We start from the raw sequence: 14,132 nt of genomic DNA, 5'->3' as shown, positions 1-14,132 counted from the left end.
TACTTGATTATTTCTATGATTTTAAGATCTGCCCTTGGAATCTGGACTTTGTGGTGCTGGATGTATTTGATTATATATATATATATATGTACTAATATCGCTCTCATGAGATGATTACTGAATTTGAGTGGACCAAAAAAATTAAAAAGATTAATAAACTAATTAAATTGGAGATTTGGAGTCATAATCAAATGTTTGCATGTGTGGTCGTGGAAATATTTTGGATCCCACCGTGGATTTACAATATAAATGTTGAAGGCTCTGTTGATCCCACTGTCCCACATGGCATGACTTTGCAACATCTCATCTGCTTTATATTTGAAAGATTTACATGTTGGATTTTAACATTTACAGGTCCAAATTCTTCCGAATTGAAGTTATCGAAAAATATAGATGGTGTTTTTCTTTTTGGAAATTGTTTTTGTCCAAAATTCGTCTTTTTTTTTTTAATTTAAATTTTTAAGTAGGGTGGGTAAAGTCTAAACAGTCTTTTATAGGTCTCTAACGCTCAATAATTTGTAAACAAGGCTGGTATTACTCATTTGCTTAATTGAATATTAATGTCAAAGGAACTAAATAGAAAATAACCTACATACCCTTAAAAAGAACTATAAATTAATCTAAAGTAAGTTCAAAGTACATTCTTCTATACTTCCAGCAGCAAAGAACGTTAGCTAAGTACATTCATATAGCTCTTTGGTCAGTTTAGGAATGCTGTAACTTTTAAAATAATTGTTGTTAGTTGTACTGTATAAATAACCGGCTGTGAAGAGAATCAGTTAAGTGTTTGGTAAATTTTATTTTTAGAAATACTGTGAGTTTTGAAAGCAATTATGGATGTTTGATAAATTTTACTGTTAAACTGCTGAGAGAAAATAAATGACTAAAATGTATATAATATAAGACAAAATTTATTTATACATATAAAAATATGTACATATTATATTTTTTTATTGGGTATTATAATATTTTTTACTAAAAATAAAACTTATAATATGTTTTTTTATTTGTTATCTTAAATCAATTGATAATTAAATTTATAATATAGTGAAACAAATTTAATAATAATTCGACCAACAAATTGATATTAATTAATTTATATTGATAAATTATTATAAAAATTTATTAAAATATTGATTTTGTTTCTAATTTGAATAAGGATAATTATGTGTTTGGGTAATAATTTTAAAGATGTTTATGGAATTGTAATAAATGATAAAATTGATTCTCAAAATCAGAATCTAAAATATACTCTTTCCCTGCTTTTCAAAATCAACTGCAAGAGAGACTGATTTTGAGAAAAGTGATTTTGATTTTTTTTTTACCAAACACTAAAATTAATTTTTAGATTTTCAAAATCACTTTTAAGCATTTCAAAAGCAATCTCAAACGGGTCCTTAACCTCTTACTATCTAACCATATAATACAGTTATATTTTTAATTACCGTACACTCCACTCCAAATTAAACATAATCTATTGGATTTGAATATTTAACCTCTCACTTACACAATAAAAAAACCAGCCAATTAAGTTATCTTTTGAAGATAGTTAAATGAAATCTAAAAATGAAAAAAGCAAAAAGACAATTACAATTTGATTCTTAGTTGTCATTAGAGATGGCCAACAAGCCGCCCATCAAAGGAAGGGCCATGAGGGCCCGTGGGTCAACATAGCATGACTCATCAAATGCTTCTTGTTATATTATGCCTAATTTTTTTACTTAGGCTTGACTTGGCACACTTGCCTAGCCCACGTCTGTTTTAGGCCATGAAGTATAAAAAAGCAAGACAATTTTTTTTTAATCTTTTTAAGAGGGTGCATCAATCTTTGGCGTGCTTTTTTCAAGTTCATATATTTTTTTTGGATTCATGTGTCTTTAGTCAAATTCAATAGAATCAAAAGTTAAAACTCAAGTTTATATTCAATAATAATAAACCAATAATAGTAAGTTAATGTAATACTAACTACTACGTTAGATCTTATAATATTAGAATTTTTTTTAATACTTAACAACAACAACATGAACAATAATAATAAATTTTTCTAAAGGGTTAACTTAATTGCTAACTTAAGCTTATATAGAGTTGTAAATTATAATCCATAATAACATTAATGCATACATTTATAAAATTATGATATTTATAATTTTATTTATTAAAATCATAATATCATTTGTTTACTTAATAAATGATAAACATAAAACAATTAGAGTATTTTTTTTAAACTAAGAATTAAATGAACTTAAAAGAATTATGCTAATAAAATACATTAAAAGATTCATTTTCAAGTTATTTGTACAATTATAAAATTATAAGTTTACTTTCATTAAAAAGTTTTACTTTAATATACCTAGGCCTATGTGCTACACATGGCTTACAAGCCAAGTGTTAATCTATTAGTAAAACATGTTTATTGCGGGCCTTTACTTGTGCCGTACTTTAAACAATCTCTAATAATGCTATGTTTTTAAGGCCATGTGCCTAAAATGCTCAATCCAGCCTAACTTGCTTACATCTCGTGTCGTTTTACTTGTCCTACCAAAATGTGCTCGTGTTGTGCTATACTATACGGACACATGTTGTGCCCATGTCGTGTGATGTGCCGCCCAGCTCATTGTTATCAATGGAGGATGTGGACTCTTTGTGTAATCTCTAAACTCAAATTAGACGGTTGTTGCCTTAGGTGTTATTATCTCTTAGAGCAAAGAACAAGGTCGGTGGTGTCGGCCTATAATCGATGATCGCTCTTAGACACCTAAGACAATGAAGTCACTATTAAAGGACTACAAAGATGAAATAAGATAAACATTTGATGTGATGTGTAATGAAACAATGTTTAGAGAGATAACTTGTTTCTAGGAGCTTAATGAAAGAAGAAAAATTATCACACACTTTCAAAAGATGCAAAAGCATCATGTTAATATGTCATCATCATATTTGGTATACTTATTGGGAGGAATTAGGGTTTAACAATTTTAACCTAAATAGTCATATTAACTCAGATTTTGATTAAATCAAACTCTATTTTTCTAATAATATGAGTTTATCATTTTATTCTCACTAGTTCTTCAAGTTCAAGATTTATGTGTACGATGACAAGATCAAGTGTTCATAATAATGGTTCATTAAGAGAAAACTCAAATTTAAAAAGAAAATAGCTTAGGTGACATGCTTTTTTAAAAACTAATTTCTTGTAAAGATAGTTAGTCTGAGTTTATGAATGCTTAACAAATTTGATTTGAGCTGAAATGTTTTTTAATCTTTATATTTACCAATGTTCTTAAACTTTTTTTATTACACAATAGTTTAGTGAAAATGTTTTTTAAAAAAATGTTTAAGGAAAACAGATACTCAAATTCATTTATCAATAGTAATTTTCTTAACTTTATATGGACTTATTTGCCAAATTTTTAAAAGCGACAGAGAGTTATTTGTACGATTTTCAAAATATACCTGGACTGATCTGAATAAGTTTTAACTTTTTGGATTAAAACTGTAGTTACATAAAATTGTGAGGTCAAACATAATGTCTAAAAGTATCTGGCTCACCGATTATTTTAGCCTTGAGCAACCCAACAGCAAGCCACTTCTGAGACAAAATATATGCTTAACTAGTTGTACATAACCGACTGACTAATGCATCAATAAAATATTCACGTAATTTTAATCTTTAAATATTTATTTACTTATTTATATAGTAAATAAAAAAATAATTTTTTTTTAAAATTTTTTTTAAATAAAAATAAATTTATATTATTTTAATTAAACTTTTTTACCAAATTTTCTAATTGTTGAATAATGTAGTTATTGTACATCGTTCTTTCCAATAATAATGATGTAATAAGAGAAGTGAAATCTCATTTTCAGAATTTTTTATTATGCTTTGACTATATGCAAATTCAAATGTATTTTTTTAACAAGTTATCTAACTAATCAACCAACTTAAGATATAAAGTGGTTGGCTAATTGAATATGATTGTTATAGCAAAGTCTTAAATTTAAGAATGGCAAAATCATTTAAGGTTTAGGACTTTTTGGGGCCCCACCCTAATAGGGATACATTGTAATGAGTTTTTGGAAATGGGGTGGAGAATAAAAAAAATAATTCCTAAATTCATAATATAATGAGATTTGATTTTATACTCTATACCTCACCCTACTCCAAACATTGACAACCAATATGTTTGAGATGTTTTTCTATTTTTAATAATTCATATACTTTATAAATGCTAGTGATAGTTTCATTTGAGTCATTTGAATTTTTATTCCATCAAAATTATATATAAAATATAATATAAAATACGCAATGAGAAAATGGAAATGGAATTAGTTCACATGAAAAATAGGATGAGGATGGGAGCTAAATAGTAAATTCTATGTGGGGGTGGGGAATGAGGAGGTCCACCCACCCCACGCCTGTGCTTAGTAGACATAACTCTATATCTAGCCTATACTTTTAATATTTATTAACTTTTATTTGATATTTTTTACATTCATATCAATAGAAATCATAGACTAATTGTATCCCAAAAATTTCTTATGCCATTTGGAACCATATAAATTTCTTTTTATTTAATTTTAATAATATTTTGTTATTTTCTTTGAATGTTCAAAACTTCTATGACACTTAATTATAGCTTATTATAACATTTTCACTCAGAATTTCTTTAATGTCTTTATATTGAATAATATTATATGTACTAAAAATAATATAAAATTAAATACAAAAAGTACAAAAGACAAAAATAATTTTAATCTTATAATATACTACTTTTGTCTGCAGTTAATTTTTCTCTTTTTAATCTTTAAGTGATAGCGTGCTATTATTTATACTATTGTTTTCACACAAAATACAATTGATTTAAATTTATTGTTCTTCAATTAACTTATGTTGGGTTTGATAGTTAGTTTTATTTTATTTTTATTTTTAATTTTCAAAATACAATACCCAAAAGCAAACATTTTCATTTCATAAAATAGTTTAAAAAACGCGCCAGACCTTTCTAGAGTCAAGTTGCCTTGCTGTCATTCTATTCCAACGGTCAAGAGTGCTTGGTCCCACGTTAAGCGCTTACGTGGCAAAGATTTGCAATCCTGGCTTGTCCTCAATAATCTATATAAGTCTCTTTTCCGCCTGATCGTTCTTTCCCGAAACTTTTCTTCTTATTGCAAGTCTGCCCCTGAACGTTTCAAATATTTCCAAATTCACAACTGAAATCTAGGGTTTTGATACGGTGACCGATGGGTGAGGTATCAAGGGAGGAGCTGCCACTGCCTTCGCTCTTTGAACGAGGACGAAAGATCCACCAGATAGCTACGGAATCCGGTTGCGATCCGGTACTGTTGTGCGCGCAGCATTTGATTTGGTTGCCTTAGAATTTTAATCTTTGAATTTAAAAATATGATTGTGTTGGATTGATTTCAGGATGCTGTGAGGAAAGGATGTGAGGTTTTGGAGAAGTGCGAGGATATGGTCGGTAAGCTAGGATTGTTCTCATCGAATGAGACCAAAGATGATATCAGCACCGCCAATCTCAAGTATATTCTGGTAATTTATTGTTTAATGTTTGTAATTAGTGCTCTGTTTGGATGCTTAGAGAGTTGGAAATGGAAGTGGGGTTTACTTATTCGTTTTAAGCATGTTAATATTAAGGAAAAGAATGAGTTTTGTATGAAAAATTAGAATTTGGTATGTGTGGCAAATGATGCGGCACACAATGATGGCTGCTACTTACCAAAATCCGATGCCCGGCATCTATCTCATGCATAACAGTTTCTAATGGGTGTTGTATCAGTTGCGATATTAGCTTTGTAAGCTTAGTGTTATTGCCAAGTAAAAGTGGGGTCAGTGAATGATCACTAATAATATGATCACATTATGATTTTGTTATGTTGAAAATTATGGTCTTGGTTTAAATGGTTGTGGCTGGTGTGATTGTGGAAAGGATTCAAGTTGTTTGTGGCAGTTTCTAATGATTCCTTTTTGTACAGGTGCCGTATTTTCTTGGCGAGCTGATTGAAAAAATTGCACAGGATGATAGGTTACAGATTCTTAAAGCTTCCCAGGCTAAATTGAAGGTAAATGACGTTCACTGATCTGAGGTGTGATTGGAGTTTTTACTTTAATCAACTTAGCAATTTGGGCATGATTGCTCTTTGTGGTTGTTTGTGTCCAGATTTATTGAAAGGTTGTGTTTTGTAGGAGTTTATTTCATTTTGTGAGATAATGGAACTTGTACCAGAAGAGGAGTTGGAAGCCGTTGCACAAGCCAAGCCAACTGCTTTCACAGATCAAAGGGCCCGGAAGGTAGCTTTCATTCAGACTTTTTGACTTTTATCCTTCCTGATTCTGTTGTTAGCCCTTATTTCATTGTGCAAATTCATATGGCGTACGACATAGTTGTATGGCTGCTTACTAGATTTGTGCATGCATCCAGATTGCTCGGTTCAAACGTCAAAGAGCAGCAGAATCAAAACTTCAGGAAATAAAGGAGCGGAAGGAGAGGCGTGGGCGTTCGACTAGAGCAGCCGCTCCATCTGCTCCTGTTGAGGCTGGAGAGGAAGATGTGTTGGATGACGATGGAGAAGAAGAAAGGGAGGTTAGTTGTCATTTAATTTGAGGGCATGGAAGGCAATTTGCAAACGCTTTCCAAGCATATTCCTATCAGTGTACCCAGCATATGCTAAATGTTAAGACTGATATTGTAGGTTTCCTAAAGTAAATGAAGTTCAAATATGCCTATTACATGTCAAAACCAAAATTCTTATTTAGTTAGTTTCATTTTTTTAACATTGTTAAAGTTTGTGATTTCATGGGATCTGTGAATCTCATTCTTTCCTTTTCAAAACATTTCAGGCTTGGCTTACCACCATCTCATTGGCTGTTTGCAAGGTTTGTCTTATGTTTTGATACGATTTTCCGTTTGCAAGCTTCTGAAAATTGCCATTGAAGATAATACTTTCATTTTCTATACTAAAGGCTCTTGATCTGCTAGAGATGCTGAAGAAAGAGGAAGATATGCTTTCTGCTGTAAAAGAAAGACAATTAAAGGTATTATTAATACGGTCAATAAATGAGATGTTTGTTTACTATTTATTGTTTCTCCTGAGGTTTGCATTTCTCAGACCTGTTGGTTTTCACTGCTCTTTCTTAACTGATTACTCTGAAGCACATCCATTAGAAGAAATAATAATATTGAATTTTTTAACTTTTGTAATCTGAAAAAAAGTACTGGAAGATGTGAAATTTACAATGTCTATATCCATTGTTGTATGTTAATCTCAAGGTATTTATTGATAATTTTATAGATTAATCCCCAGTTTTTCTGTGACATCCACTTGGTAAATTGAGATTTCCTTAAACTTCAATTATTAATAAGCATTTGCTCGTTGTCCTTTATGTTCCCATCTTTTATCTTCTCAATACAGCCTGTGCTAATCTTAAATTGACCGTTAGGAAACTCTTACAGTGAACGTTTAATGGCTCATCCCTTTTGCGAATTCATTGCTATTTAGAGATTTGTGATTGGTCTCTTTTTTGGCATTGTACCATAAAATGCATAGAAATTTTTTTGGAGGACAGTAATTTTTTAATATGCCATGTCTTTGGTCCGGTGTGCTAATTTTAATATCAATTTGCAAGATATTCGTTACTTCCGAGTGGTAAGCTACTTTATTGGTATAGAAATGTGCTTTGAATTATCTTGCCATTTGGCTCATGTGGAATTTGATAAAGGTGGATTAAAATTGTAGTCAAGCATGTGAAGTTCACAGTTGAAATGGTTACTTTTGTTGTGCCCCATAATTGACTGTGCTCTGTGCATGTCAATTACTAAGAATATAAATTGAGTGATCTGTTTCCTTGTCTTTTCAGGGAGGTGAGGAGGAATTTTCTGAGGTTGTCCTTGATGAGCGCTCCAAAAAAGCTGAATCTTGGCATCGTGATGCTGCTATTCGAGCTCAATACACAAAACCAGCACAGCCCATCACATGTGCTACTTTTGCACAGGATGTTCTAGAAGGAAGAGCCAAAGTCTCACAAGCACATGAGCACAAACACCAGCCAATGATATTTGGACCAGCAAGTCTTGTGGGTGGAGGCCTGACAAGTGAGAGGGAAAGGTTGGCAGCGCAGGTCTTCCAACCTATGCATAGGTATTTCTGCTTGTCAGACAACATAGAATGTTTTTTAAGGGATTTATTATTTGACTTTTTTTTTTGGTTGGGGGTTATGAACAAGAGGAAGGTGGTTTTACTTATTACAGCTCGTATGCCTTAAATATATTTCACTTATTGGAGCTCTTATGTCTTATGTCTTGGTTTTACTTATTGGAGTTCTTGTGCCTTAAATATATTTTATTAGAGTTCTTATGTCTTAAAATATTTATTATGTTATGCTTATATTGGTATCTGGTCATTTTCAAGTAAAGCTAACTAGAAATGTTCTATGGTAGGTTGCCGACCATGAGTATAGAGGAGGCTGGGCTGAAGGAGATGGAAATGATGAATAAATGGCAGGAGAGGAATGTTAAACTCATGGAAGAAGCCAATTCTGCTTGGTACAAGGACAATAGGAAATTGGGAACAAGTGAAAACGACAATGAAGATGATGATGATGATGCTGTACAGAAGGCAAGAGCATTTGATGACTGGAAAGATGATAATCCTCGGGGAGCTGGCAATAAGAAACTAACCCCATGTGGCTAAAAGATGCAAATTACTTTCAATATGTTACATGTATTCTCCTAAGCATGGAATAACTGTTGTAGTTTTGTATTTATAGATATTTAAGTATATTGGTTGCTGGTTTAATATGAAACTTTCATCGCACATAATGTATTTAAATGAATACGAGGATTAGAATATTTTGTTTCTGTGTAGATTTTGGCAAGATGTGTTGTGTTCCGACTCAGCTGTTGCATGATGCAATGCAATCATCTGGATCTGGATCTGGGAACATGATACAAACCTTGGAAAGGTTTGTAAGTATTGTTTTTAGTTTCCCATACATTCACTAGAAGTAGAATTCTGCAGTTTCTTGGATCTTCAACCAAGCTTCCAAGTTGGTTTCAGGGGTTTCAACAATCGAGAAGGGGCAACTTGGCTCCTTTGCAATGAGGGCGGGTATCTCCTCTGGAGCAGATTTCTGGGTTGTTCTATGTGGCTCTACTCGTTGTAATGTATTGGTAGATAGTAAAAATTTCAAAAATTTGATTCCTGACTTGAGCATCACAGGATGTTTCCATTACTCATGAAAAATATCACTGTATAATGGCATTTTTACTGGTCAAGAAAGCCATGTCAAAATGTATGGCCATTTGAATACTGTTAGTTTATAACCATAAATCTGCAGAGTGCTGTGACAATTTAGTTTCCAGCTGTCAACTTCACAGAGTTCAAATGTTTAGATACAATTCTGCAAGGCATCGTATCCAGCTTTCAGAGATCAGCTGTTGTAATCAAGTGTGAAGCTGCAGCAATCTCTCTTTTTTTTCTCAGAAGCTTGCAGCAATCTTTTTACAGAAAAGCACAAGGCTTCAAGAGACGTCATAAAACTTGTCACTATTACATTCTTTCCCATTCGAAGAGGGCAAGATCCTGCTCTACCCAATCAATAATTTCAACATGCATAAAAGATCGATATGCTCATTCGCGATATGTTAAAAGGATAAATTGCTCATCACGCAACGAGGACCAATATTCAAAAACCAATCGTTCTAGCAAAGAATGCATTGGCGTATCATTTATTTCCATGCTCTCTGTAAGATGTTAATATTAGAATTTTCACCTGCATCAGCACGTTGTTAATTCTGTTCGAAAGAGCAAAAGTAACCTTCACACGCACAAGCCACAATACTGGAATAATAAAGAGTGATACCCCATACATTCTATATGAACTCTACCCCCACAACTGATGCCGGATGGGTCAGTGTACTATCACTGCCACATGTCTAACATTTTCGAAAATAAAGGAAACCAAATATCATGAGACATATAGTTAGTAATATAATACTGTCAATTGTATGACTAGAGTTCGAACATGAGTTTGTAATACCTAGCATTATTGAATAATAGAACCCCTTGCTTGCATCATAAGTGTAGAAGGATATATAATCATAAAACTTAAGAGTTCTGTCAATGCATAACTAGTAGTCGCACCTAATGATTGAATATTCCAGACTTTTAAGTATCTACATAGGGCTTTATAAATAACAAATAAAACTTTAGATGAGAGATTTTAATCTCACTTTGATGGCAGAGCTCAATATGGTATCTGAAATCACACATAAACACAAAGGATTTTCTGTCTCATAAGCTTAACAATCAAACAGTTTTTGTCCTATACCTTAACAATCAGTCACCACCGATCAAAAAACAGTAACAACAATTTAAATATATGAAACCTTCATTGCACTCAAATAAAACCTTCTTGCTTTGCTGTTCCAAGAGTCTCCGCTAGTTGAACCCCATCCAGTAGACTCCCTGTTTCGCTCATCCCCCTCGTCAGTTGTTTGATTGGGATACTACTACCTAGGTTCCTAAACTTGGAATGGATGGTGGAGCATAGGTGGCAAGCAGTTATATGGATACGGTGCTTGGACTGATTACAAAAGAGTGAAAGATGAGAAAGGAAATACAGAAGGGAAGAGGAGGAATTTATCACAGTTTTTTATCATCCCCTACCAAAGGTGGTTGACCATCATTATATCAATGCCACACCATAAGAATTATGAAGAACAATATTAAATCAACATTGCAACAGAAAATATCTACATAACTATGCTATGCCGACCTATAATATCTAACTTAGCCCTGTTTCATCATTTCTCATCCGTAAACCTCCAATAAAACTAAATTGACAAAGTATCATTAAAATATTTGACCAATTCATAATCATGCAACAAAGAAACATAGAAGACCATGCCTGCATAGGTTTTACCTGTAGCCAATAGATACACACAGTTTAGTCCATTACAAGTAACTATGCAAGTCAAGAACTGTAAAAGAAGCGCTACTTGGCTTGCCTGACATAACACAGCAAATCATTGATTAAAGAAACTAAGAATATTACCAGTAGAAGCCGAATACACACCGCAAGAACTCATGAACAACATTTACTCTTAGCAATATCATAACAAATATATTCCTCTCATCACCATGCATTCTTTTTTTGTTACAGATGTAGAATCCTCAATCAAGTAGAAAGTAAATCACCCATTTACAACAAGAAGAACCCATAAAAGAAACAAAACAAACTCAACCATTGATGCACCGGAAACCCCTGCAAACCCACAACCAAATCCCAAATAGCACGGCACATACAAACAAGTCCAGCCCCAAAACAATCCAAACATGTTTTTTCCAAATCTGCTTTGCCTTCTGTCGATGATCACCCGAATACAGTGCATTCTTTTGCACTGTCACATCATCACAGACATCGACCTTCTTCTCCTCATTAACATCACTAAATTCCCGACTCATAGCCTCGCTCTCGCCATTCGATCTCTTCTTTTTCTTCAGCCCTTTACACGGCTCCCCAAGCAACGGAGCCAGCACCGTCCTCCTGCTTTTAGATGAATCAACACTGGAACTGCGACCATCTTTTGACCCACTCCTTGAAGAACTCGAGAAACCCAAATCCAAACCCATTATTTCACAGAAAACCGCATCGAAATGAGCTTGAAAGCAGTGATTGCTGACATTATCAAAATTCAAGATCGACCTAGTTTCAAAAATCTCCTCAAAAGCAGACTTAACCCGATTCAGGAACCAAAACGACTCTCCTTTGTGAAGATCTTCATCATGGATGACAAAATAGGTAAGAGGGCCATTGATTAAAAAGGCATAAGTTCTTTTGCAAACTGTATGGGAGAACATTAAATGATGTCGTGGGGTCTTATCAATGCATTCTTGGGCTAAAGTTTCTGATATCGTAGGCTCTTTTGATGAAAATTCCCCAAGAATTATTGACCCTTTTGCAAAACATGCATAAAAAACCAAACCAGGATTCGAAATCATCGATTTATGCTTTACAATAAAGAAAATCAAACAATTAAAGGGTTAATGTCATACATTCAAAACTCCGCAAAGAATCATATACAACATCAAAATTGTAAAAAACTTGATAAGTTTGTCAATGGATTTTGATTCAAGAAAAAACACATACATAACCTTTGCAAAAGAAAAAAGAAGAAATAAAAAAAGAAGCTTTTTTATATTTTTTTTTTCCAAATTTTCTCTCAATCATGGTATTTTTTCCATTTTCCTCATATTCAGAATTGAGATTCCAAAGCCGGATCTGTTGCAAGAACGGGAAAGAATAACCGCTCTCTACGAACTTGCCCTTCCAGGCAATTTGTTATTATAGTTTGGGATAATAACATTGAGCTCCTTACTGTTCTAACGTTTTTACAAATAATAGCTTACTATTTTCATTTGTATCCAAGAGAGGCATAAGCGGAAAGCGGCCCCATTGAAATGACCTGAATATCCTCGTGGTGCGCGTTGATTACCGTTAAGCAATTTGGTCATTTCAATAGGGTCAGGGATCTACTCTTGCTGATAATGATTGCTTCTTTTGTTTTTTTTTTTGAAAGGATAATGATTGCTTCTTTAGTTCGCTTCCAAAGCGTTTAACGTGGGGAGAATCCATCGGGGTGATCTCTGAGTTCTGTGTTAGTGATATTACGTTAATGCCCTTATATTTTATATGATTTTGTCTGTTTTTGTATGAAGTGCTAACTGCTAAGTGCTAACGTGTAGTCTGATTATTATGTATGATTTTGACTTTTCGGTCTTGGGATAATTTTCACACGGTAGCCCCATATTTGCTTAAATTTGAAAAAAGCTCCACAGATATTAATGAAAATATCATGAAACACCTCAAATGTTTCTAAAACACCGTTAAGAAAAAGGGCAAAACTATGTTGCTACTTGCCGCCGGGGTAAGCAACCCTCCCCTTTGGCTTTTTATTTTGAGTTAATTACACATTTACCTGTAATTCTTGTTTTGTTGTGAAATTACAAATAAATAAGATATTTTTAAAGTTTGGCTTATTAGCTACCGTTATGTTAATTTTTTAGACTTAAACAAAAGAGTGAGGCTATTTTCTTTTTCTTTTTTAATTATTAAATCACACTCCCATCATCAAAGTTAAAAAAATAAAAATAAAAATTTACTCTATAGACCTATCTAAATGTTAAATATATATTTACTAAAATAATTTTTTATTCTTACTAAATAAATTAATTAAATCCATATATAAAAATTAATTAAATTATTTACTTGCCCAATTGTTTCATTTCCATATCTCTAACAATTAGCAATTGGAATCTATCACTGACCCAAAGTTATTGAAATAAGATGTGAAAAGAATTATGAAATAAGTGTGGAGCATAAAATGACTTTACCTTTAAATATTAAAAAACTTATAGACTTAGGTGTCGTTTGTTTTTTTGTCTGAAATCTAAATAGACCTGAATTAATCTGAATTCTGAATAAATCTGAATATCTGAATCTGAATAATATGTTTATTTTTTTGTCTGAATCTCGAAAAATAAGTATTAAGTTGTTTGTTTTTTTTAACTTAAAAAGCTGAAAATATGTACTTTTACATTTGTATCCTTATTAAATTTGAATGTCAAATAAATAATAAATTAAATACCACGATATTTTAACATTTATAAGTAAAACTATATTCAAGTGAATACATAATTTTTTAGAATTTTAATATATAAAATACCATAAATTTTAAATTTTATCGTATATAATATAAGAAAGAAAAAATAGGGATATTTTTATATGGGGTAAATGTCTATGTGTGAGTTTTGGGATAGACATGAAAAATAAATTATAAAACAGGGATATTTTTGACATTAGCAAGTAATTGACTTAATTCAGATTTCTCCATAAAGTAAAAAGCTAAAAAAATTGACTTATTTTATTAAGTCAAAATTATCTAAAAAGTCTCATTAAGTTATAAAAACAAACACCTCTAATTAACTTAATTAATTAAATTAAGTCACTTTAAGTCATTAAGTTAAAAAACAAACACCACCTTACTCATCAGGTTCTATGTGTAGGAATCAAATAAATTACTTTTTTATTTTTACCCTTTTTTGACACCTTCTTT

At 32.1% G+C, this 14,132-nt stretch overlaps 2 protein-coding genes across 2 annotated transcripts; one reads left to right on the top strand and one right to left on the bottom strand.

The window, feature by feature from the left end:
• Positions 1-5,139: 5,139 nt before the first annotated feature.
• LOC102630627 (PP2A regulatory subunit TAP46) lies at positions 5,140-8,864 on the top strand. The gene is made up of 9 exons (XM_006493267.4): positions 5,140-5,337; positions 5,426-5,548; positions 5,992-6,078; positions 6,203-6,307; positions 6,438-6,599; positions 6,857-6,892; positions 6,980-7,051; positions 7,874-8,154; positions 8,454-8,864. The coding sequence occupies exons 1-9, from the start codon at positions 5,242-5,244 to the stop codon at positions 8,704-8,706; spliced, it is 1,215 nt and encodes a 404-aa protein (XP_006493330.2). The 5' UTR covers positions 5,140-5,241; the 3' UTR covers positions 8,707-8,864.
• Positions 8,865-11,101: 2,237 nt separating this feature from the next.
• LOC102630319 (phytolongin Phyl2.2) lies at positions 11,102-12,344 on the bottom strand. The gene has a single exon (XM_006493266.4). The coding sequence runs from the start codon at positions 12,016-12,018 to the stop codon at positions 11,257-11,259; it is 762 nt and encodes a 253-aa protein (XP_006493329.2). The 5' UTR covers positions 12,019-12,344; the 3' UTR covers positions 11,102-11,256.
• Between the last annotated feature and the right edge of the window lie 1,788 nt (positions 12,345-14,132).

This window comes from Citrus sinensis, chromosome 3 (genome assembly GCF_022201045.2).
Source record: "Citrus sinensis cultivar Valencia sweet orange chromosome 3, DVS_A1.0, whole genome shotgun sequence".
Lineage (NCBI taxonomy): Eukaryota > Viridiplantae > Streptophyta > Magnoliopsida > Sapindales > Rutaceae > Citrus > Citrus sinensis.
This window is presented reverse-complemented; position numbering and strand designations above follow the sequence as displayed.